The 20130-nt window shown below is 40.6% G+C and overlaps 1 protein-coding gene and 1 long non-coding RNA gene across 3 annotated transcripts in view; one reads left to right on the top strand and one right to left on the bottom strand.

Moving 5' to 3' along the window:
- The window catches only part of DCP1A (decapping mRNA 1A), a 32237-nt gene extending 32035 nt beyond the window's left edge, over positions 1 to 202 (bottom strand). Inside the window, exon 1 of one of the 2 annotated variants that reach the window (XM_032121084.1) lies at positions 20 to 202. In XM_032121084.1, the coding sequence (XP_031976975.1) occupies positions 20 to 154 (135 nt within the window). In that variant the 5' untranslated portion in view covers positions 155 to 202. The remainder of the gene's footprint in view (positions 1 to 19) is intronic. The other variant, XM_032121083.1, reaches the window with a different exon arrangement.
- LOC116449486 overlaps positions 1 to 20130 on the top strand; it is a 58324-nt gene that overhangs the window by 30187 nt on the left and 8007 nt on the right. The gene's annotated exons all lie outside the window — the stretch shown is intronic.

The following is a 20130-nucleotide window of genomic DNA, read 5'->3' as shown; positions in this document are numbered from 1 at the left end:
CCCGCTCCGCCGGACTCACCCACTCGTTGTCCTTGGGGCTGAAGCTGTAGAGCGCGACCTGACCGGTCACGTCGGCGATGCCGGTGATGAAGGGGTCGTGCCGCCGCAGGGCCGCCAGGCTCATCTCCTGCTCCGCTCTGCCCGCTGCCTCCATCTTGGATCCGGGCAGCCCCGCCCGCGGAACGGCGACAGCCGCGCTGGTGCACCGGCCCCGCCGCCGACCGAAACGCCCAGCCCGCGCCTGCCGTTCCGCCCGCCGCTCAGGGCCCCCGCCCCGCCCCGCGGGCCCTTCCCGGGTCCCTTTTGTCAGCCCGGGGCCCGCAGCCCCTTCCAGGGGCCCCGCTCCCCCCTCGCAGCTCCGGTAGCCGAGGGCTTGCAGGGCCGTGGGTCCTTCGCGGGGCCGTGGGCTTTGGGCAGGGGCCGCGCCCCCGCCGACACGCGTGGGCAGGGCTGAGGACTGGCCTTCGCATCTTGTTATTATTTATTTCCACCATTAGTAACACAAAGGCTTCGGAGTGCACTGCAGGCTGGCTTGTGAAGTGCGGTGAGCTGGGTCCCAGGCTCAGGAATGATCTTCCAGCACTTTACGGGTGATGCTGTTTGCTCCCATGTCTGTCATTTTCTGGTGTATCAGTACTTCACGGTCTGCAGTGGGATATGGAATTTTCAATATTTTAGAAGAATTTGGGGATTAAATATTTCTCTCAGGTATAGTAAACACACTCAGGTACATTTCTCAGGTAAAGTAAAGGTGCATAGGACAGTAAACTGTCATATGTAAAGTAGAGTGCTGTGTAGTACATTATCTATGTTTGCTGAAAGAAGAGCAAAGTAACATGCAGTGCACTGAGCTTTTTCCTGCAGTTTTTTTCAATTTTTGGTGATTTTAGGAACGGGAAAGTATAGAATATTCATCAGGATCAAGGCATAAATTACCTCCAAGATAAGATCAGTCAGGTTCAAGTATCTTTGTAGCATTTTGCACAATCTGACAGGAAAAAAACAGGCTTGTAAATTTCTAAACAAAACCATGTTTGTAGCAAGTTCCTGACCCTCCTGAGAATTTAAAGCATGTCTGCTATGCTCTGTATTACCACAGGTCATGTTGTTCTCTGTTGCAGGTGGACAAACTCTTGGTTTTAATACAGCTTCACAGTATAGTCCTCTCCCACAACAGCTGACATTTAATGCACAAACTATGAACAAGGATCCAGCAGTTGTGTGGTTCCACAAAAAGTCTTTCTGACAAGAAGTGGAAATGCTAAGTTCCAGTATAATATAATTTTTTATACTGTAAAGCTTTTGGGGCAGAACAATAATTTACCTGCTTTGGTGCCGAAGAGTTCCAGCATAAAGTAAAAATGCATTTCTTAGGAAAAACATAATCTAGACACAAAACTTCATCCTAGTAACTCATCCTTGAACCCCAGGACATAAGCATCAGTAAAAAACCCCAACAAAAGTCATATGGAATGTCTTAGAGCTCCGTAAATTGTCCATGTCCTTCTGATGGTTTTGCCGCAGGAGAGCCTAACCCATAAAATTTGGGTTTTCACTGGTTCCATAGTGTTTGCCCTTAAAGGCAATACTTTGATGTAAAATGTCTCATTATTCCCTAATAGTCAATATTAGAGAAAGACAGTAAGAGGAAATTAAAGTTTGCAAACAATTTTATAGTGCAATAACATTCTAAGAACTCAACTGAAAGAGAAAGAAAATAACAAAAACTTTTTTGAAAAACTGGTTTTAAATGGAATCTTAAACATCTGCAGCAAACAGCTCCTTTCTGCAAGATTACTGTAAAGCAAAGGTATCTTTCAAATTCAAAAACTTATTGGCAAAGGAAGCTTTCTGCTGTGTGAGATCTCAGTTGTGAAAACTTCTTGGTTTCATCTTGCATTAAAAGTGAAACCCAAGGAGCAGCAAGAAAGAGAGGGAAGCAGTGGTTCCTGGTTATGGATTGTTTTCCTCCTTCATCTGCTAATTCCAGTTCTGCATTTCAGTGAATTTATTCTCCCTGCCCATCTTCACTGCTGTTGCATTGGAATAAAATATTTTGTCATCTTCCTCCTCAGCCTTGAAGCACAGCACAGTGTGTGTCCAGGCAGAGTCTCGGGGTTCACTGGGAAGTTGTAGCTACTCAGGCATGTGCTGTGAGTGTTGTGTGGTGCAAATCTCCCTGGCCCTCCTCGCAGCTGTGCTGGGGAAATGTTCCTCTCTCACTCCCTGTTCCTGATTCTTGCACAGAACCCAGCACAAGTGGGATGATGCACACGATGCCCTTTTCATGTTTTCTCTGTGACTGGGACAGATTCCATTTGTGTTTCAACAAGTGAAGAGAACATCCTGTTTTATAGTTCACTTATTCTGCCGAGGTTTTGTAGGACAGGATATGATAATTTATTACCCTAAGTACTTAATAGATGTTAATATTAAGGTAGATGAAGTAATAGAGACCCTCTTTTACTCTTCCATTAGCTTGTGACACCATGGCTGGGTCTCCCTGTTGCTCTGCTGTTGGCAGTTCTGTTATACAAACTCTTTTTCTGGCCTCTCTTTTTACACAGTAGATTACCTAGGTATCCTCAAAGCTTATTTGGGTTGCAGTCACTCCTTTAAACGTCCTACAGAAAAAGCCTTCATTCTTCAGTCCCTTTGTTTTCCCCTTGTTAGCTGAAAGCCCTCAGCAAAAGATCTATTGCTGCTGTTCAGATGAGGGAGAAGTGCAGACAGTGCATTTTCTGTTATTACTCCAGGCTGAACTGGGGTCCAGTGAGTCCTGCAAATCTGAGTGACTCATAGAGCTCATATTTTATCTTTGCACTTTTCCACTTGAAACAATTGCCGGAAAGTCCTGGTTTCATGAGCTCTTTTGCAAATGACACACTATTGTTGGTTTGTTTGCAGATATTTTCCTGGAATTGTAATAGCAGGCAATTTCTGGGCTATTGGTTAGTAATTGCATTGTTATCTATACCCTAAATTTCAGGATAATGGCTGTAATTCTACAGACTGTTTATTTGGGCTTAGTTCTAGATAGGACAGATGATAACCTCCTTAATAACTTAATGAACTTTTATTTTGCATTTTAATTGTTTAAAAAAAACAAGGGGCAGGGGATGCCAGAATTTTTGAAATGCTGCCATTTTATTTGAAAAATCCTTTTATTTCACAGGTGGTATTACATGAGCATTTTGCTCATTTATACAAATATGGTATAAACTGCTCAAGTTGTGTAGTTACCTTCCCTGGCAGTTGTTCTGCTCTTTGGAGGGCCAAGTGGATCAGAAGCCTTTCCAAGGAGATCCAGCTTGCACTGTGCTCTCTCTGCACCAGTGCTGCAGCCACAGGTACCTTATTGCATATTCATGGTGACAGATGTTTATTTTTAGCTGTGCAAAATCTTTTTCTGCCTTCAGAGGAAAGTTTTCCAAACTGCTACATGTTAACAGTGCTACAGGGCAGCAGTGTTAATCTAAACAATGAAAATGGATGGGATAGGATGGTGTGTAAAGGGACTCCCAGTTTAGCAGGATCATCACATGGAAGTGACAACGTTTAGGAAGGTTGTTCTGGGACTACTGACTTACCCAGCTGTAGGTGTGGGATTTTTTCCTCTTTCCATGCTCTGTATAAAACAGAGATAGCACAGAACGACTTTTCATAGCATCTGAGTTTCTCAGCCATTGCAATACTGAAATGTGAATTTAACTAGAAATTTCTTTGTTGTGAAATAATTGCAGTAATGATTCTGTAAAGGAATGGATGACTTTCATTTTTCTTTCTTTTTTTTTCTCCTTATACAATTGGAAAAATCGTCTAGAAAATGTGAAGCACAGAACATTAAAAACAACAGCACTTTCTGAAATAATGTAACTTAATAAAGTACAAGGAAAATGACATAGTTAGCCACCTATGTGTCCACTGACATTTTGGATATGAGTGTTACCAGCAGTTATGGTCCTTCCAAGAGATGCTAAAATAATATTAAAAGAAACAGAGAAAAATCATAAAATTACAGTTACAATTCGATAAAAACAAAAGAATGAAATTACTCAATTTGATTTATACAGTAAAGCTACTCCCACAATAACAGTGTAAGAGGGTGAAATAGGTCACAGGCAGCCCTCCTTGCATTGCTCAATAACATTAGAAGGATTAATCATTTATGGATTATCTCCTAGAAACAATGATCTGGTGCAGACAGGTAATCCAATCTCCTCTATCTTTCTAACCTGGTTTGCCATTTCACAGGAGATTGTGGAAGGGTGGCAGGTTTTTCTAGGAAGACATTGCCTGCCAGCTTGAAACATGTAAAATTGCTGGAATTTGCATCAAAATATGACAGCTCTTCTCTGACGAAGGTAGGTAGTGAAATTAGACAGGTAAAATGATTTTTTTTTAACTAGGGCACAGAGGTTCAGCTCAAAAATTATATCACATTCACCCTTGGTTATAATCTGTCACTGACAAAGTAAAGAGAGAAGTTTATCATTGACATAAATCAGAGCTAGAGAGAAAACGTTATTCCTGGGAATCTGCATTTTGCATAATATCCAGCAATATATTTTTCTTAAGTAAATTTGTAGAAAAATTAAAATACAACTTCTTTTTGAATACAAGCCTTTCAGTGATGGCAGCCTCTGTAAGTTCATTAGATGCAGGTGTGCAGCTGAACTTTTATTGATTGATGTGCTTAATGTGTTACATTGGGCTTTGAACATACATCTTTAGCCACTTCTGGGATATTTTATCTGGCTGTAGCCTCAAGGCCTGCTGTTGAATATATTAGATTGTGCTAATCTCATTGCTGAAAATGAACTCCATTGCAAATATTCATTGGACAAAATATTGCAGTAGCAAAAGTGCACAATCAGTGATTTTCAAATGCTTATTTCATTTTGCATGTAGTTGCTGTTTTATTGCTATAATAACATTATGAAAAAAATACTCAATTACTATTACAAGCAGAGTAGCCTGTTCCCCTAGGTCTCCTTATACAGTTAAAAAAATAGAGATAATTAGATTAGCAAGGTCCTGCTCTGTACAGAATTGAGAAATACATCAGGTGTAATTGTGCATCGTAGTAGTAACCCTGAGCCTTGAGGAAGCTACTTTAGTAGAACCATGTTAGTTTTTAACTCAGCCAATTTTTAATTACTGAGTGATCTACCTTAAATACACTGTGTCAGCTTTATGGCATTATTGTGTACTTATATTTTTGTCTTCTTGAAGCATCCTTTCTTTCCTGAGCCACTTTTGATGCCTCCAGGTGTCTGGCCCTTTAAATACTGGGGCCGTCACATAAATTTTAAAATGTAGGTTTCTATGCTGCTTTATCTCTGAAGCCTGGCTGTAAAATAGCAAGTCAGAATTCCTTTTAAATGTTTTAATATTTTTATTAATATTATTTCTATTTTTCAGTATTTTATTTTTAATTTAATATTTTATTTTAATGTTTTATTTAAAATATTTTATCTTCTTGCAAAATATGCACATATCAGAGCAATAATCTCTAAAATAGGTTAGATTAATTTTTATGAGCAAATGTGTATTTTTCAATAGGCTTTACTTGATGTGGTGCAGTACTAATAAGGAAGATGCAACACGATTCTGAGAGTAAATAGCTTCTAGAGCTTTTCAGACATGACTGGAAACAAATAGAAAGTAAAACAGCCTGGTGGTTTGGGCTGCTTCTGATGCTTCTTGAGTTTTCCAGTGTCAGAGGAATGGGAATCAGCAAACCTGCATTCATTTCTAAGGTTATTAAACCACTGCAGCTCTCTGTACCTTCATTTTCCCATCCATAAATGAGTGCAATGTATTCACTCATCATCATAAATTCTATTGAAATACTTTCTTAGGAACAATATAAGCAGCAGGCATTCTGGTGATATTTCCTTCATCCGGGGAAGGGCTGGTGGGATGCTGAAGGATCACAGAACCTTGTTGGAAGGTGAGGGCAGCAGCTGCATTGGGTGCTGTCACCAGGACAAAGAAGCAGGCTTGGAGCTCTGCTCTGGTTGGGTGGATGTCCTGAAGCCTCTCAGTGCCAGCCAACACCTTCTGCGGGTCTCATCTTCCTGCTGGAAACAGGAACAAACACAGGTGTAATGAGAGCCTGGAGCACAGCATCCCTTAATTCCTGCTGTGGGCACACACATCCCTTGCTCTTTGCTTTGGCAGCTTTCTCCAGGGTGTATCTTGTCCAAGAGTATTCAGTGACATAAACCACGTGGATTGAATGTGTGTCATGTGCTAAATTCTGCCTCTGTCAGTTGCAGTCAAGAATCCATAATGTGTTTATGCTTTGAAATCAAGTTCTGAGGTAGAGCCACTCATTTTGGATGGCCTTCCTGCAAGGGGTGAGGAAGGCAGGTTGGGAGAGGTGGGGAGGAGTCACCATACTTGGTGAAAAGTGAAGCTCTTTTACATCATGACTAAGGAAATAAACTGGTTGAGATCCTAACCTCTTATTTGGCCTCTTTCCTCCAATTAAGTTCTGGCTGATGGAGAATTCCTTTGCTGCAGTCACTCAGAAAAGAGCCATAAAGTTGTGTGATGAAGATCCTCAGGGGAGCCCTGTGGATAAGATGTGTGAGGAGTGGCATAGGAAGGGCATTTCAAGGGGGAAGCAGCATTCACACACAGTATTGTGGTAATTTACAACCAAAGTGGAACAGAGTTTAGCTAAGACAGGGCTGGAGCTCAGTCCTTAAGGGCTGTGGTGGAAGTGCAATTGCAGCCTTTTGCTTTTGGGACCTCATGTCCCTTGACCTTGGTGTTAGAAAATAAATGATCTGATAGTAATGAGTTATTAAAGAACAAAAGCAGCAGCATCTTATTTAATTAATTTCGAACGTGTAGTGTGCAGTTATGTGTGTAAAGAGAAATGGCAGTCAACTATTTCCTTCAGAATTTTCTATAGAATTCTGTGCACAGATTAATTGAATTTTCATCTGGAAAATAAGTATAACTTGGGATGTCAGTCTGCAAATTAGGTTGCTTGCTTTGGCGTGTTTTCAAGGGAAAAGAGAAATAACTAATAAGTTGTGTGTTGAAACCATCCATTGCATTCATACAAGAATTTTTTCCCCGTAGTGCATCACAATAAAATTACTTTTCCATGTGGAATTAGTGCATGGAAATGCTGACTATAAAGAACTTGTGTAGGGGTGCTATATTTTGTCAGGTAGGGATTGGCAAGCTGATGAACAGCTCTCCAATAGATTGTAATAATCTCAAATAATTATTTCAAGACCGCTTGAGTACCAGTTCTCATGACAGGCTCTAATAGGTTCTTTCAAGACTCTCATGGTCAGTACAACTAGTTCTCATTTTCAGAATTACTACCTCGTCTAAAGTCTGTACAAACCATGTGATTTTCAAAACAAATGTAACAGACTTTGAGAGCTGCAGTGTAAACAATGCACATATGCACAAACAGCTGAAGGACCACATCTCCTCTTGCTTTTTCCTTCTGGTGTGATGCCTTCCAGAGCTGGCAGGTTGAGCTGGGCTCTGCAGTCCCGGAGTGACACAGTGCCTGCCTGCCTGCCCAGCTCCTCCTCTGCCCCTGAGTGCAATCTGTGGCTGCTGACAGCTGGCACAGAAATCAGGAATGGGGAGGTGAAGCTTGCCATGCTGGCCTTTCCCTGTTCCTGTGTGCGCCTGACATTGCTCAGACAGAGACGGGGCATTGTTAGGAAGCTTGACACTTCCATGATGAAAAAGACCTGTCACCCAGGGGAATTGAGTTCCAGAAATGCTGAGCTGTCCTACAGGGCAGCAGTGGCCAGAATCCACCATTTACCAGAACAGAAAAATGCTCAAAACCAGCTACCAAAAGATAGAGCAAAGCATTGCCTCTGTAAATATTTTCACTCTGAGATAAAACTGGCATCTTTTACTAGATTAAGAAAAATTCTGATCAGCTCTGTTTTCATGATGGATTTGTTATGTGAATAATCAGGGGGTGGTTATTAGGAGGAGGTAAGCTGGGTACAGAGGGAGAGCCTGGAAAGGCAGCTGAGGGAAAGGCTCTTCCTCCTGCCCTTGGTAGCACGAGTGTCCACACAGGAGTAACAGGGGAGCTCAGGCGAAGGGAAGGCCTAGGAGACAAAACCAGGCATGTCTTTATACTGTATTTGTGTGGGAAGGGGACTGTTTGACTGTAATAACATGGGCATATGTTTTGGTAAGATTCTCCCATTATAGTCTGTTTTGGTGTTTGGTTTTTTTTTGGACTTGGTCTTAAATTCCAGCTGTAGTGGGGAGCCAGCCAAGTGGGCTGTGCAAACGAAGATTTAGCACTTCAGGGCCATTATGTGATTCATGAGCTTCTGTGACACGAGAGCCAGGCAATGCTGTTGGCTTACAAACAGCTGTGGGGAATGCTTAAGTTAAAAGGGTTATTCTTGTTCCTTTAGAAAATCCCCCTAGTATTGTCTAATATCAGGATTTTTACATTTATCCAGCCTCAGATATTCCTTTTATAGGCTCTTGCCTACTTCGTGGTGCTTCTTTAGTGGTCGCACTTCTGCAAAGTGCTGTCTGTGGCTTGGTGGCACCAAGCCAACTGCTGAGAGGTTTGAAGGGTAGTAACTATTTGTTTGAGTTTAAACAATTAAAGACTCACTAAGTGAAATCCACTGCAAGTGAAAGTTACTAACTGAAACGCTGACTCTACCAGGAAAGCATGACTGCCAGAATAGGGGCACTTTGTCAAAGACTCAGAGAAAGAAAAAAATATATATCAATGAAGGTAATTGTACAAGTGTATTTTATTACTATCATGTCAGCAGGACAGAGAGACTTAGTAAACTTGCTTCAATCCCCATCAGTTCTTTATAACCTTGAAAAAAATCAGAGGAAGATAAAGGAATTGTCTATTTTCTCTCTCTTTAAGTTGATTTTTCATTTGCATCTCTAGTCAGAATTTAATTACTAATGTTTGCAAAAGCATATTCTGGTATATGGGATCTTTGCAAACTCTTCACTGAGATTATTTAAGATTTCTCTTAATTGCAGTTTTAAGCTGCATTGTACTGGTTTTTGAAATGCTCCCAAAACCATCAAGTGTTCTCCAGAGGATGTGCTAATGAGGCATATAATGGGACATTAGTATGAATTTATTATTTTAATTTATACATTAGAAGGTTGTTTTTGATACTTTTGTTACCCGTTTCTCATTATAAATAAGCTAACACTAGAAAATGTTTACCTTGTGAAATTATCAAAGGCGAATGTCTTGCTTGTCTGTGTGTAGGCAAAGGGATACAGTAGCAGCAGGACTTCTGTTATAATCAGCAAAAAGGTAATAGAGAAAGGCAACTGAAATGTAGATCTGTAACGAGATCTTGTGTTAGTTCAGGGATTTTTGAGGCTTCTACAGTCTCTCTGGGGCCCATTTTTTTTCTTGTCTTTCATCTGGATCTGTCTTTGTTTGCATTTCCACTGAGCTTATGCAAGAGAGGGAACTTTGCAAATGTGCATATCTTAATTTTTCCAATGGGAAACTTTGCAGCTGCATGTGTGGCTGTCACGGGCTTCCCTCCTCTGTGTAATCCAGGGGAGCTGTTCCCAGCTTTAGTCTGGATCTGGCTGACTCAGACTGACCTCGGTGGTGGCTGGTAAGGACTGGTGGCTGGGCTGACCCTTTCAGCAAGTCCACAGCCGTGGTGGCTGTGGTCAGCTTGGGAATAATCCCAGTGCTAACACCAGTGCTGTTTAAGGGAGCATCTAAATCTGTTCACTGACTATTCGATAGTTGAGGTGTGTGGCTATTTGAAAACGCTCATTTGGTGACCTTTGGCTTGCATCCAGTGCCTATTTCAGTCCTAACCTTTGGCTTGTATCTTGATTTCTGGCTTGGGCTCTTGACCTTTGGTATTTAGCCTGACTGCTTTGGGTGCCAGATCGAAGTTCTGGGCTTGGATTCCAGTTTTGGATATTAGCTCTAACTGCTTCTTGCAGCTTGGCGCTTAAATCTTATATGTGCTTTTGAAATTTTCCCCTTAGGGCACCAATTATACTTCTTACGTTTCTTTTTCAGCCTTTATGTAAAACTCTTGTTATCAGAACAGCTCGATTCTAAACGCATCCCTTCCCACGTGGGTCATTAAACTGAGGATGCAGAGCTGTTTGGACACTCTTCCACGAATCCCTGCTTCCTACTCACCATGGGGAGTCTCTTGGTTGCCTTTGTGCCCACACTTGTGTGATGTGCAGGTGGATGGGTGCCCACCAGCAGAGCCTCAGCCCCAGGTGGCCATGGCAAGTCTGCCTTATGGCTGGACATCCAAAAAGCCAAAATGAGTGCAAGCCTGATAAATCCCAGCATCCTGTTTGCTACAAATCTGTTGCTGAGACACCAGCCTGGAAATTTGACCAAATGTGTAAGAATGAAAAGCTCCCCATAAATTAATATTAAATCAGCTAATTTCCTCCTAAAACATAATATATGAAATGACAGCAAAATCATGTCTAAGGAAAATAAACACAACCCCAAGGTATAATACCCTATGGTATTTTCAGTAAAAGCCTCACAAGGTTCTGTTGCTTTTGGAGGTCAGATGGCAAGCTGCATGTTCACAGTTGTGATACATGCTCATGTGGGTTTTTTTCCCTGGCTTTGCAGGGAACTGTTCGCGTGAATAACCGCTCCTGCAGAGTGAATAAAGGCATTTGCAATCTGGTCCCAGCTGGAAATGTATTTCTGAAGTCAGTTCACTCCCTTCATAAAGCACAGAATCTTTATTTTATCTTGTTTTGTGTTTAGTTCACATCATTTGAAATCTTTAGGTTGATTGCTATGCCGTTCCAAATCGCTTCCTACTGGAAGAGACGTGTATTTTATAGCTCTTAATTCTTTCCCAACACATATTTGGAATAGAGAGATTCTTCTTGTCTGGGAGGCGAAGGGTAATTGCTGCCTGCCTGGATATCAGTTAATTAGCAGTCTCCTCACCAGTGGATGCCTGGCCAAATTCACTCTTTTGCTGAGTAATTTATTAAATAACTATGAGACTATTCAGGCAGCCTCACCAGTATTTTATAATAAAGCACTAATTACTTGGTATATTTAATGGCAAAAGAGATGTAAGGAAATACAGGGCATATATTCTCAGTTGCTTACCAACCTTTCTCTCACACCTTTCTCTTGGATCACAGAGCTCAGTGAATTAGATCCAGTCATTCCTCAAGTGAAGATATGGCATAATTTCAGAGGAGTTATTGACTACCCTTTTCTTCCTCAGTTAATGCAATCTTGGCCTGGTTTGGAATGCAGAATAACATTTCGAACAGGAATCCCTGTCACAGCCTTAGCAAGGCTGCTTAGATAGGGAGAATCAGCTCCTCTAAGTGCTGACACTTGTGCAGTGGCTCAGGAAGTGTGTGGAAGAAATGCAAGATAAACCCTGTGCTCGGCTGCCCTGTCACATCTTGTGTGGTGCTGCTGTCCATTAACGTGCCACTGGCTCAGGGACAGCGCTGGGCTCAGCCCAGATCACTCGGCAGCTGTCAAGTGGGTAAGACAAGCTTGCTGGGGAATGTACTAAGATAATCGCAGGAAGGTGAGGTTGAATCTCATACATGTGCTGCACTGAATGCTCTGAGCAAAGGAGGCTTTATTCTGCAGCACAGAGACCAGATGGACTCTGTGACTGTTCTTTCGGTTTCTGGGGGAGAATTCAATACATATGGTCTGGAATCAACACCTCATTTGTCAGTTCAAGTCACACCATTACACCCTCCCCCTGTTCCCCCCCCTAATTTTTGCTGTTGTTTTGCAAAGACAAGATCTCCTGGTAGCTGGTATGTGTTATGGCAGCGTTCTGAAATTTGCCAGCTCTTTATCCCTTTTGCTGAACCCCTGCTGGAATCCAAAAGCCCAGCTTTTCTTCTCTTTCCTGCAGGGTACAAGCAGCTGTTATTTTGAAAAGAGAGGCTTTGTACCATAGTCATTCTCAGCAATTTGAAAAAAAAAAGCACAGGCTTTTTGTTACTCTAATGTCTTATCAGATGATTTCTGTTTTGGTACATAAAGCATACTACTGTATAAATTGTGAAACTGGAAGGTCGGCAGATTTGATGGCTGGGTCTAACTCTGTTTTGTTAGGACCAATTCTGGCAGCACATCTAAGACATCTTAGTACACAAAAGGTATGCACAGGTATTTCCTAGGTATTACTGATAGTCAGTTTTAATGCCAGGATTTGCTGAGTAGGGAGGAGGCACACTCCTGGTTTTGGGTACTCCTTTCCACTACATGCTTCCTTCAGAACTCAGCACTTTAACAAGTGTTAAAACATTATTCTACACAGCATCGTAGCTCTGTTGCAGCTTTTGTGGTTTTTGTTTGATTTTTTGTTTTGTTTTGTTTTCAAGGAAACCTAGTTTTAGCTCCATGTTTTAGTGTCCTGAATAGTTTAATATGATGAAGATTAATTTGAAGTGACCCTCATTACAAGCAACTGTAATAAAACTGGGGTCCTGGCTTGGTAACTCTAGTTTTAATGTATATGACTGTATTTCATGGTATGGTCATAGAAAAGAATTAAAAATCCTCCTTTTTTTAGTTTTAAAAATAATTTATATTTTAGTTTCATATGGAACTTTTCTGCTACATTTTGAATTTTTTTAAAATCATGAAGCTTTGTTTTCTATGAAATGTGTATGGAACAAAGAAAGAAACTATCATTTTAGATATTCATATATAATAGGCAGAGACCTAAATGATAAATTTTGATGTCTGTTAGTTCTTCCTTGACTAAACACCTGCCCCTTCTTTTGAGGTGTTTGTGGTAGGGAAGTTTTGCTGTTGTTCCATCCAACAATTTTAGAATATTAAAGCAGTAAACAGCACAGAAAAGGAATTTTTCATAATGAAGACAACTGACTCACGCCAGGACCAAAATGTGTTAAAGAACAGGGCTGAAACTGTCATGTCAACTGACATGGCACTGTCCTCTTGTTACAGACCAGAAATCTGGGTCTGTAAAAGGGTGTGGGCAACACAGACCAGATCCTCTTTGGGCTTTAGCAGGTTTGACCTTCAGTCAGTTTAGAACATTTTCCATATGAATAGCAAAACTGAACTGTTCTTAAAGGTAAAGGAGAAGCAGGACCCCGTGGTCCCATAAACACATTTTAAAAATTTATTTAAAGGAGTATTCAGTGTTTGAGACAGAAGGGGTTAGTAATGATACTTTAAAAATGATGATGATTCCTTTCTTATTTTATAAAAACCTCTTTACTAAAATGTTATTAAATGTTGTTTAGAATGCTTTTATTAAAATTAAATGGTTGAGTGGAATTAGATAAAGAATTACACTGAATTCAGCAACCTTTCAGATGGTGGGGCCAGTTTTCTCTTTGGGAAGGTCTGCAGTACTGTTCATCACAGTGGTCACTGTTGCAGCTCCTGTACCTCACTAACCACTGGAGTTGCTGTATTTTGTTTTTGCAAAAGAAGCTGAAGTTTTATTTCATCCTGGGTTGTTCACACTGACTGGATGCACATTTTCAGGTGTTTCAGCAGCATATATAAAGATCCTTAGTTCCAGAGAAGCAAGTTTTATGGATTCCTTATATTTGATGTTGCACAGGACTTGTACCATGCACAGTAGACTTTGTAACTCAGTTTTAATTCTGATATTTTGGAAAGCGCACCTATAGCTTGAGAGATAGAAGTCATCGAAGCTGTCATTGTCCTTTGCTCCCAGGTTTTGACTCCTCCCTTGTATTTCGCATTATTCATTAATACTGACATGCTGACTGATACATTTTATGATGCACAGCCACTCCATATGTATGAGAAGGACCTGTCAAAGTCTAGGAGGCTCTATTTTTCCACTGAATTTATTATCTTCCAAGTCCTGACCTGCATCTATTTTTTTTTTTCCAACAAGATCTTTTTGTCAGGGGATCAAAGATGCCTTTAAACCAGCCCTTTTCTACAGCTGAGGGATCAGCCTTAAGATGGTGTTGGTTTAGGATGTGTTACAGGGTTGGATGTGAGAAGTTTTACAACTGCACATCCACACTGATGGCAGAGGTTAAATTGCTTTCAATCTCCAAGTATATACTAGCAAAGGGTTATTCTGGCTCCTGATTTTTTCACTTTAATTCCTATCTACTTCACAGATGTTACACTTAGAACTAATCTAATGACCTTCAGGAAGAAATTAATGTAACTTTTGAACTGGGCAAACAATTGCAAAGCTATTGTGAACAATTTCATTTTACCTCATGCATTTGAGGACAAGTATCTGTATTTCAACCTGACTCACAGGCACTTGCTCTGCTCTGTCACTCTCTGTGCACAAGTGGGTGGAATGGCTCTATCCCTGCATTCTGCAGGAAACTGGCTCCTTTTCCTCTTGCCACAGGTGGGCTTGGGCAGGAATGAAACAGTGGATGCAGCATCCACCATCAGGTCATTTTGGTGCTGTTACATATCCCTGGATGTACCAGGCTTTCCCTGCTATGAGTTTGGATGCATTGCAGGAGAAGCTGATAATGCCTTTCACTGTGAGGATTCCCACCTTGCAGAGCTAAGGACGAGTGTTCCCCATGACCTTGCTTCCCTCAAATCTCTTTTGCACTGTTTTGAAACTGCACTGAGACCAACCAAGTGGAAGTTCCCACATCATTTCCAGCCCAGGCAGAGAGCATGCTGACCTTGCCCAGACTTCATGCTTGAATGTCTTCTATTTGCTCAGAATTCCAATAAAAAATCTGGGGTTGGGAGAACAGTACAGCAATAGGTACTGCATAATTTGACGTGTTTCTGACTGGCTGGAGGTCATTTAAGGCTTTGAAACTATGTAAAAAAAAAAAGGTGATGTGGAAGCTGTCTTTGGAATTAAAGCAACTTCTAGGTGTTTTTAGCAGTCCACAAGGATGAATCTTGTAGAAAAACGTATTTGTTTATATCTTGTCAAGAGTGTTACTGTAATGACTTTTCCTGTTAATATAAAATATTGAGTTTAGAAAATGCCACTGTATTAGCTTTCAAACACCTTTAAACTTCATATTCTATGAATTTGATATAGACATTAAAATAGTAGCAGCTGTTTCTATTCTCTTTTTTTTCTCTGTCTCCCTGGATATGGATCACAGACACAGGTTGTGCAATTTATAAAATATGTGCAAGTCCAGACACATTCCTGAAAGTCAGGGCAGCTTCAGTGGTTCTATCTTATTTTAATGCTTCTTTGAAAGCTGATAAAATTTAAAGTTTCCAGTAAGCTATAGAGAAAAGTTATTTTTACTGTTGAAAAATATGTAATTCAAAATCTGTCAAGAAGAACTTGATATGGAAACCATTCAGAATGTTTTAAAAAGGAAATTGAACACCATAGTTCTATTTTTCATTTGGATATTTTTTCTTGTGCAAACTTTCAGCTGTATGGGCTATAATATTTCAATATTACTGTAAAAATATTTCAACAGGACCTGGCTGCTATTCCCAAATTAAAAGAGAATGCAATCTACATTTCACTGAACATTTTGGGGTTTCGATATTTTTTATCCACTATGGATGGAAATAAACTTGGAAATGCCTGGATTTCCCAAAGGATAGGCAATTTATTTCTCTAAGCGTGTTTTGCCACACTGCTGCCTGAAGTAGGATCTGTGTCCTTATTACACAGCGTGCTTCCTCTTGCAGTCTTGATGATCAAAGCAGGAGAGCTGTTAGATGAGAAGAAATGTGTAACACATAAAAACTGTTTTTCAGTAACACATTGGTTAAAATCAAAGGAAATTAAGACCAAAAAAACCCATGTTTCTTTTCACCTTAAAACTAAATCAAGCCAGTGGTAATTAACCTTCGGAGACAGCAGTAGCTTCAGAAAATAATGGCTTTTCCGGGATTTTTATCAGCAGAAAACCCTTGGTCTCCAAACACATAGCACAGAACTGTTTTTACAGTTCCAAGGGATTATTAAAGAAAAAAGGAAGTTGCATAGAGATTTTTAGTCTCACTGAAGTCCATGAGCATTGGATTATGTCCTTAGATCCGGTTATGTAAACATTTCTGTAACATTTTTAGACTGTAATGTTTGACGTGTTACTGTAGAGTGCTGCAGTGCTTTTCATAACTTGATGCTTTAATACTTACACTTGAAGAGCTTATAATTTATTTTCTACCTGATACATCCACTTCCCATGTTAACATACAGACAGGTATTTAAGAGTATCACTCTTTCCTTTCTGTACTCACTGAAATATGTGAAACAGCTGCCCAAGGTCTGACAAAATGTTGCTGGATATCAATGATTTCTGACTTGCAGGACAGCAGAGGTTATCCTTTGCATTTCATATTGCAGCTATTTCCTATTTACCTGTGGGTAAGAACAGGTTTTATTAATCCACCGTCTTTGCTCCTTGTGCCTAGTGAGGAGATAAAAATGGCCACTCATGAGAATGCTGCTTTGAAGACTTTCAACCTTTTCTCTCCTTTTCTTACTTTTTATAAATTTTTCCTTGTCTTGCTTTATCTTTGTATAAATCGCAAAGTCTACGTTAAGCCCAAAAATGCTCAACCCCCTGTAAAACCTGGCTTCAGGTGTTGGCTGGGGCTTCAGTGGCACAGGAGGGTTGTGCTTTGCAGAGGAGTTGTGGGAGCAAAGGAGTAGGAAATGCTTGGATTGGATTCAGGGAGCTGTGTGGTCAGATACACAATGAAGACAGTACTCAGTGTTCTGGGATCCTGTTAGAGGGGAATAAGGACCTCAGGTTTAAAAACTCCTGACTTTTCTCCCATTAATTAATGCTGCACTCACGTTTTACCTAATTCTTCAAAAGATGTATCTCACTATTAACTGGGTAGTGTTAACCAAAGGGAGCAGATTGATTTAAAGAGTGAATAATAGATGCCTTGTATCAGGAGTGCTGAAAGATGGCACACTGAACAAAGTGGAACACGGTGCCTCAGTCATTGTTCATTCATTCCACTCTCCTGTGCCATCTGTTACACCAGTGCAGTGACATGCTAAATCATTGAATCTCAAAAGCATCAGCATTTTGCACAAAGGCAAAGACTGAGTGCCAGGAAAATGCTTTTGAATGTGTGACCTGTGTCTTATGCACGCAGCGTGCCCTTCCCTGACAGCACAGACAAGCAGGTGAGTGGAGCTCCACCTCTGCTCTGTGATAAATGACAATAAATTTTGTATTATAACAGGCATACATGACCTGATAAACTTATGACAGAGCTGTGGTTCTTAGGCAGCAGCATTGTTAATTACTACAGTGCCTTTGCTACCAAATTAAACTGATGTTGTGTGGGCAGGTGTTTGTTTTAACATTGCTTTTAATTCTCTGTTTCTTAGAGCCATCAGAGCTCTTCTAAGATGAGCACAATGTAGTTTTTACTGTTCAGCAGTAGCCCTGCTCTAGGAATGATGCACTAGACTTTCTCAAACACTTGAACGTGTATTATGAAGGATACACAGCTGGCCTCCCTCAAAAGCTGCTGGGAGAATATCACAGTCCAAACCTTCACTCATTTAGAAAGTCAAGGAAGATGTGACCCTAACAAAGTCAGTGGGATTAGGTGACCTATATAGTTGTTATTTTACAGTCTTTGTTATAACTAATTCTGAACAGGGAAAATAAGCACGCTCTTTTTTCACTTACTGGAGTTCTTCAAATCCTCATAAAAATTTACTGAGATAATAATAGCAATCATATGTTGTATAGATAGTGCAGTTCATCTCTAACTGTGTTTTAAAGATAAGCATCTTCATTGATGCTGAAACAAAATTAAAAAGTCTTTTGTTAAGTCCCACAGCACCAACTGACAAAGATGGGGAATGATTAAACCATCCAATGCACTAAATCTGTGCAACAGTAACTTTATCTGTGTTGTTCTTACAATCTTCTACTAACCAACCCTGTGAAAAACTTAATAAAACCATGAAAAGTAGTAATTAATACTGTAATCTGTTTACACTTAGCATTAGCTGTCTCTGTTACTGCAAGAAGTGATCCCAAGCCTCTCTGACCTCTGTCATAGCTCAGTTCTGGTCTCAGTCCTTTACTCTGGGTTTTTCTGTATCCACATGGATGCCAGGTGGACAAAGGAGCTGAGGGGATGGAATTGAGAGGCAAGTAATTCATGCCAACAGTGTAAGGGTTACTACTGGAGTATGAGAGGTATTTTCATCCTATGCTTAGTCCTCTTTTCTTCTTGTATTTTGGACATTTGGACTGTTAGAGTAACAATCTCAATGCTGAAAGGAGGCAGGGAGAAAGGTACTCTACAGTGCTTGAGAGCAATCCCTCATGTCAGTGGCACTTACCAGTCCAAGCAGACACATTTTCCTACATTCCCAAAATGAAGTCTGATCTCTTCTGTTCAGATGTAATATTTGTGTGTGGTCTGCCTTTTCTTTCTAACTTATTGACTTCCCTTGCACTGAAACATAAATTTAACTGAAATTACCATACTAATACTTACCCTTCTGGATTCATAGTATTTCATAACAATCTGTGTCACTGAGCCTTCAGTTCAAGCCCCTCTCTATGACACCATCCTAATGAGAGAAGAGATAGTTTTCCTAGCTTAACTTCTTGCATCACGCTTTGTAAGATACTCTTTGTTCCTGACACGTAAAGGTATCTTAGGATGCTGTCCTTGAAACCTTTGCTTTCCTTTTTGCTCTGTTCTTATTGTGTCTGTCTGGGCTTTAAGTTTTATGCTCTGCCACATTTTAGCCTGGAGCGACAGCAAAGGAATGAGCATTATAATGAAAGTGCTGACAAACCCTTAGCTGTAATGACGTGAATGGTGCAGCTATCATTTGAGTTTGCTGTGTTCTTTACTTTAAATCTTTAATGCTATTTTCTCCTTTTATCCTGCGTTGAGCAGTGGGATTACTCAAGTGGTTTATGGCTTAGAAGTTGTGCAGTTAAGTGAGTTGTTCAGTGGGGTGGAAGGACTCCTCTCTGGGGGCTACCTTCTTTTTAGAGGTGTGGAAAAGTTGAAGGTTTGAGAAGGAAAAACACTGTCAGCAAGATGGTCGATACGGCAGTGCCATTCCAGCACTGCCATCAACTTTGACCCCTGTGATCACTCTAACAACACCTTATTTTATATACCCTGGCTGAGGGAAGGCCACTGTCCTCTGAGGGGGAAGAAACAGTGCGTTTTGTATTGTAAGTGGGAAAAGAATGTAGCCTCAAAGAGTGAGAAAATTTAGCTCGTAGTAAAGCAGTGTTAGTTGATATTGTAGGCATTAATATTTTAGCCTGTAAGTCATTTGATGCTGGATGTCTGCATTCCTGTGTGAACAGATGCTGTCCAAAATGTTTCTGACATTACCACAGAACAAATAATGTATGGACTAGATATGAATCTGAACTGAAGTGCCCATTCCCTGACTGCATGTACCTGATGTTGCAGCGATGGAAGTAACAATCCTGTGGAGTTTTCCTTTGATTTCAGTGAAAGCAGAAACAAATTTTTAAGATGCCTTTTGGATTATATCTCTAGCTTTTCTAAAATGGCAGGAGTTGTTTCATCTTGAATAGGCCTTGCTATTTTACACTAGACAAGGATTTGGCTCCAGAAATTGCCTCTGCCTGATTCCAGTCAGATGCAATTAGCATGTGGGTGGATGTGTGGCTCTCTTCTGCCGTGTGACCAGGTAATGCTAAAGAGGAAGGAACTGTAATCCCTTTAGCTCCACCATACATCTTCCCATGCCTGAGATTAGCTGAGTGTTAATTTGAACTAAGTAAAAATGGTATGCATATATTTAAAAAGATAAAACAAGATGTATGTGCAGAGGGATGTTAACAGCCTACAGACATCCACTGATATGAGCCTCATGAAGTTGAGCCCCATTTCCCCATCAAGAAAATGAAATCTGCATCTTTGCAGAAGGAGAAGACTTGACTGTGCAAGACCATGAGCAACCTGTTCCAAAAGGGTTCTGCTCTGAGCAGGGAGTCGGATCAGGTGACTTCAGAGATCCTTTTCAGCTGATATTGTTTGACCAATCTGGTCTATTGAAAGAAAGATCAGTGGTGAAATCATTGTCCTTTCTTTTGTGACTCTGAGTCAGCTACTGAACCAGTGTTTGTTTAGACCTGCCTACAGGGAGTTAATAGCTC

Source organism: Corvus moneduloides, chromosome 11 (assembly GCF_009650955.1).
Source record: "Corvus moneduloides isolate bCorMon1 chromosome 11, bCorMon1.pri, whole genome shotgun sequence".
Taxonomy (NCBI): domain Eukaryota; kingdom Metazoa; phylum Chordata; class Aves; order Passeriformes; family Corvidae; genus Corvus; species Corvus moneduloides.
This window is presented reverse-complemented; position numbering and strand designations above follow the sequence as displayed.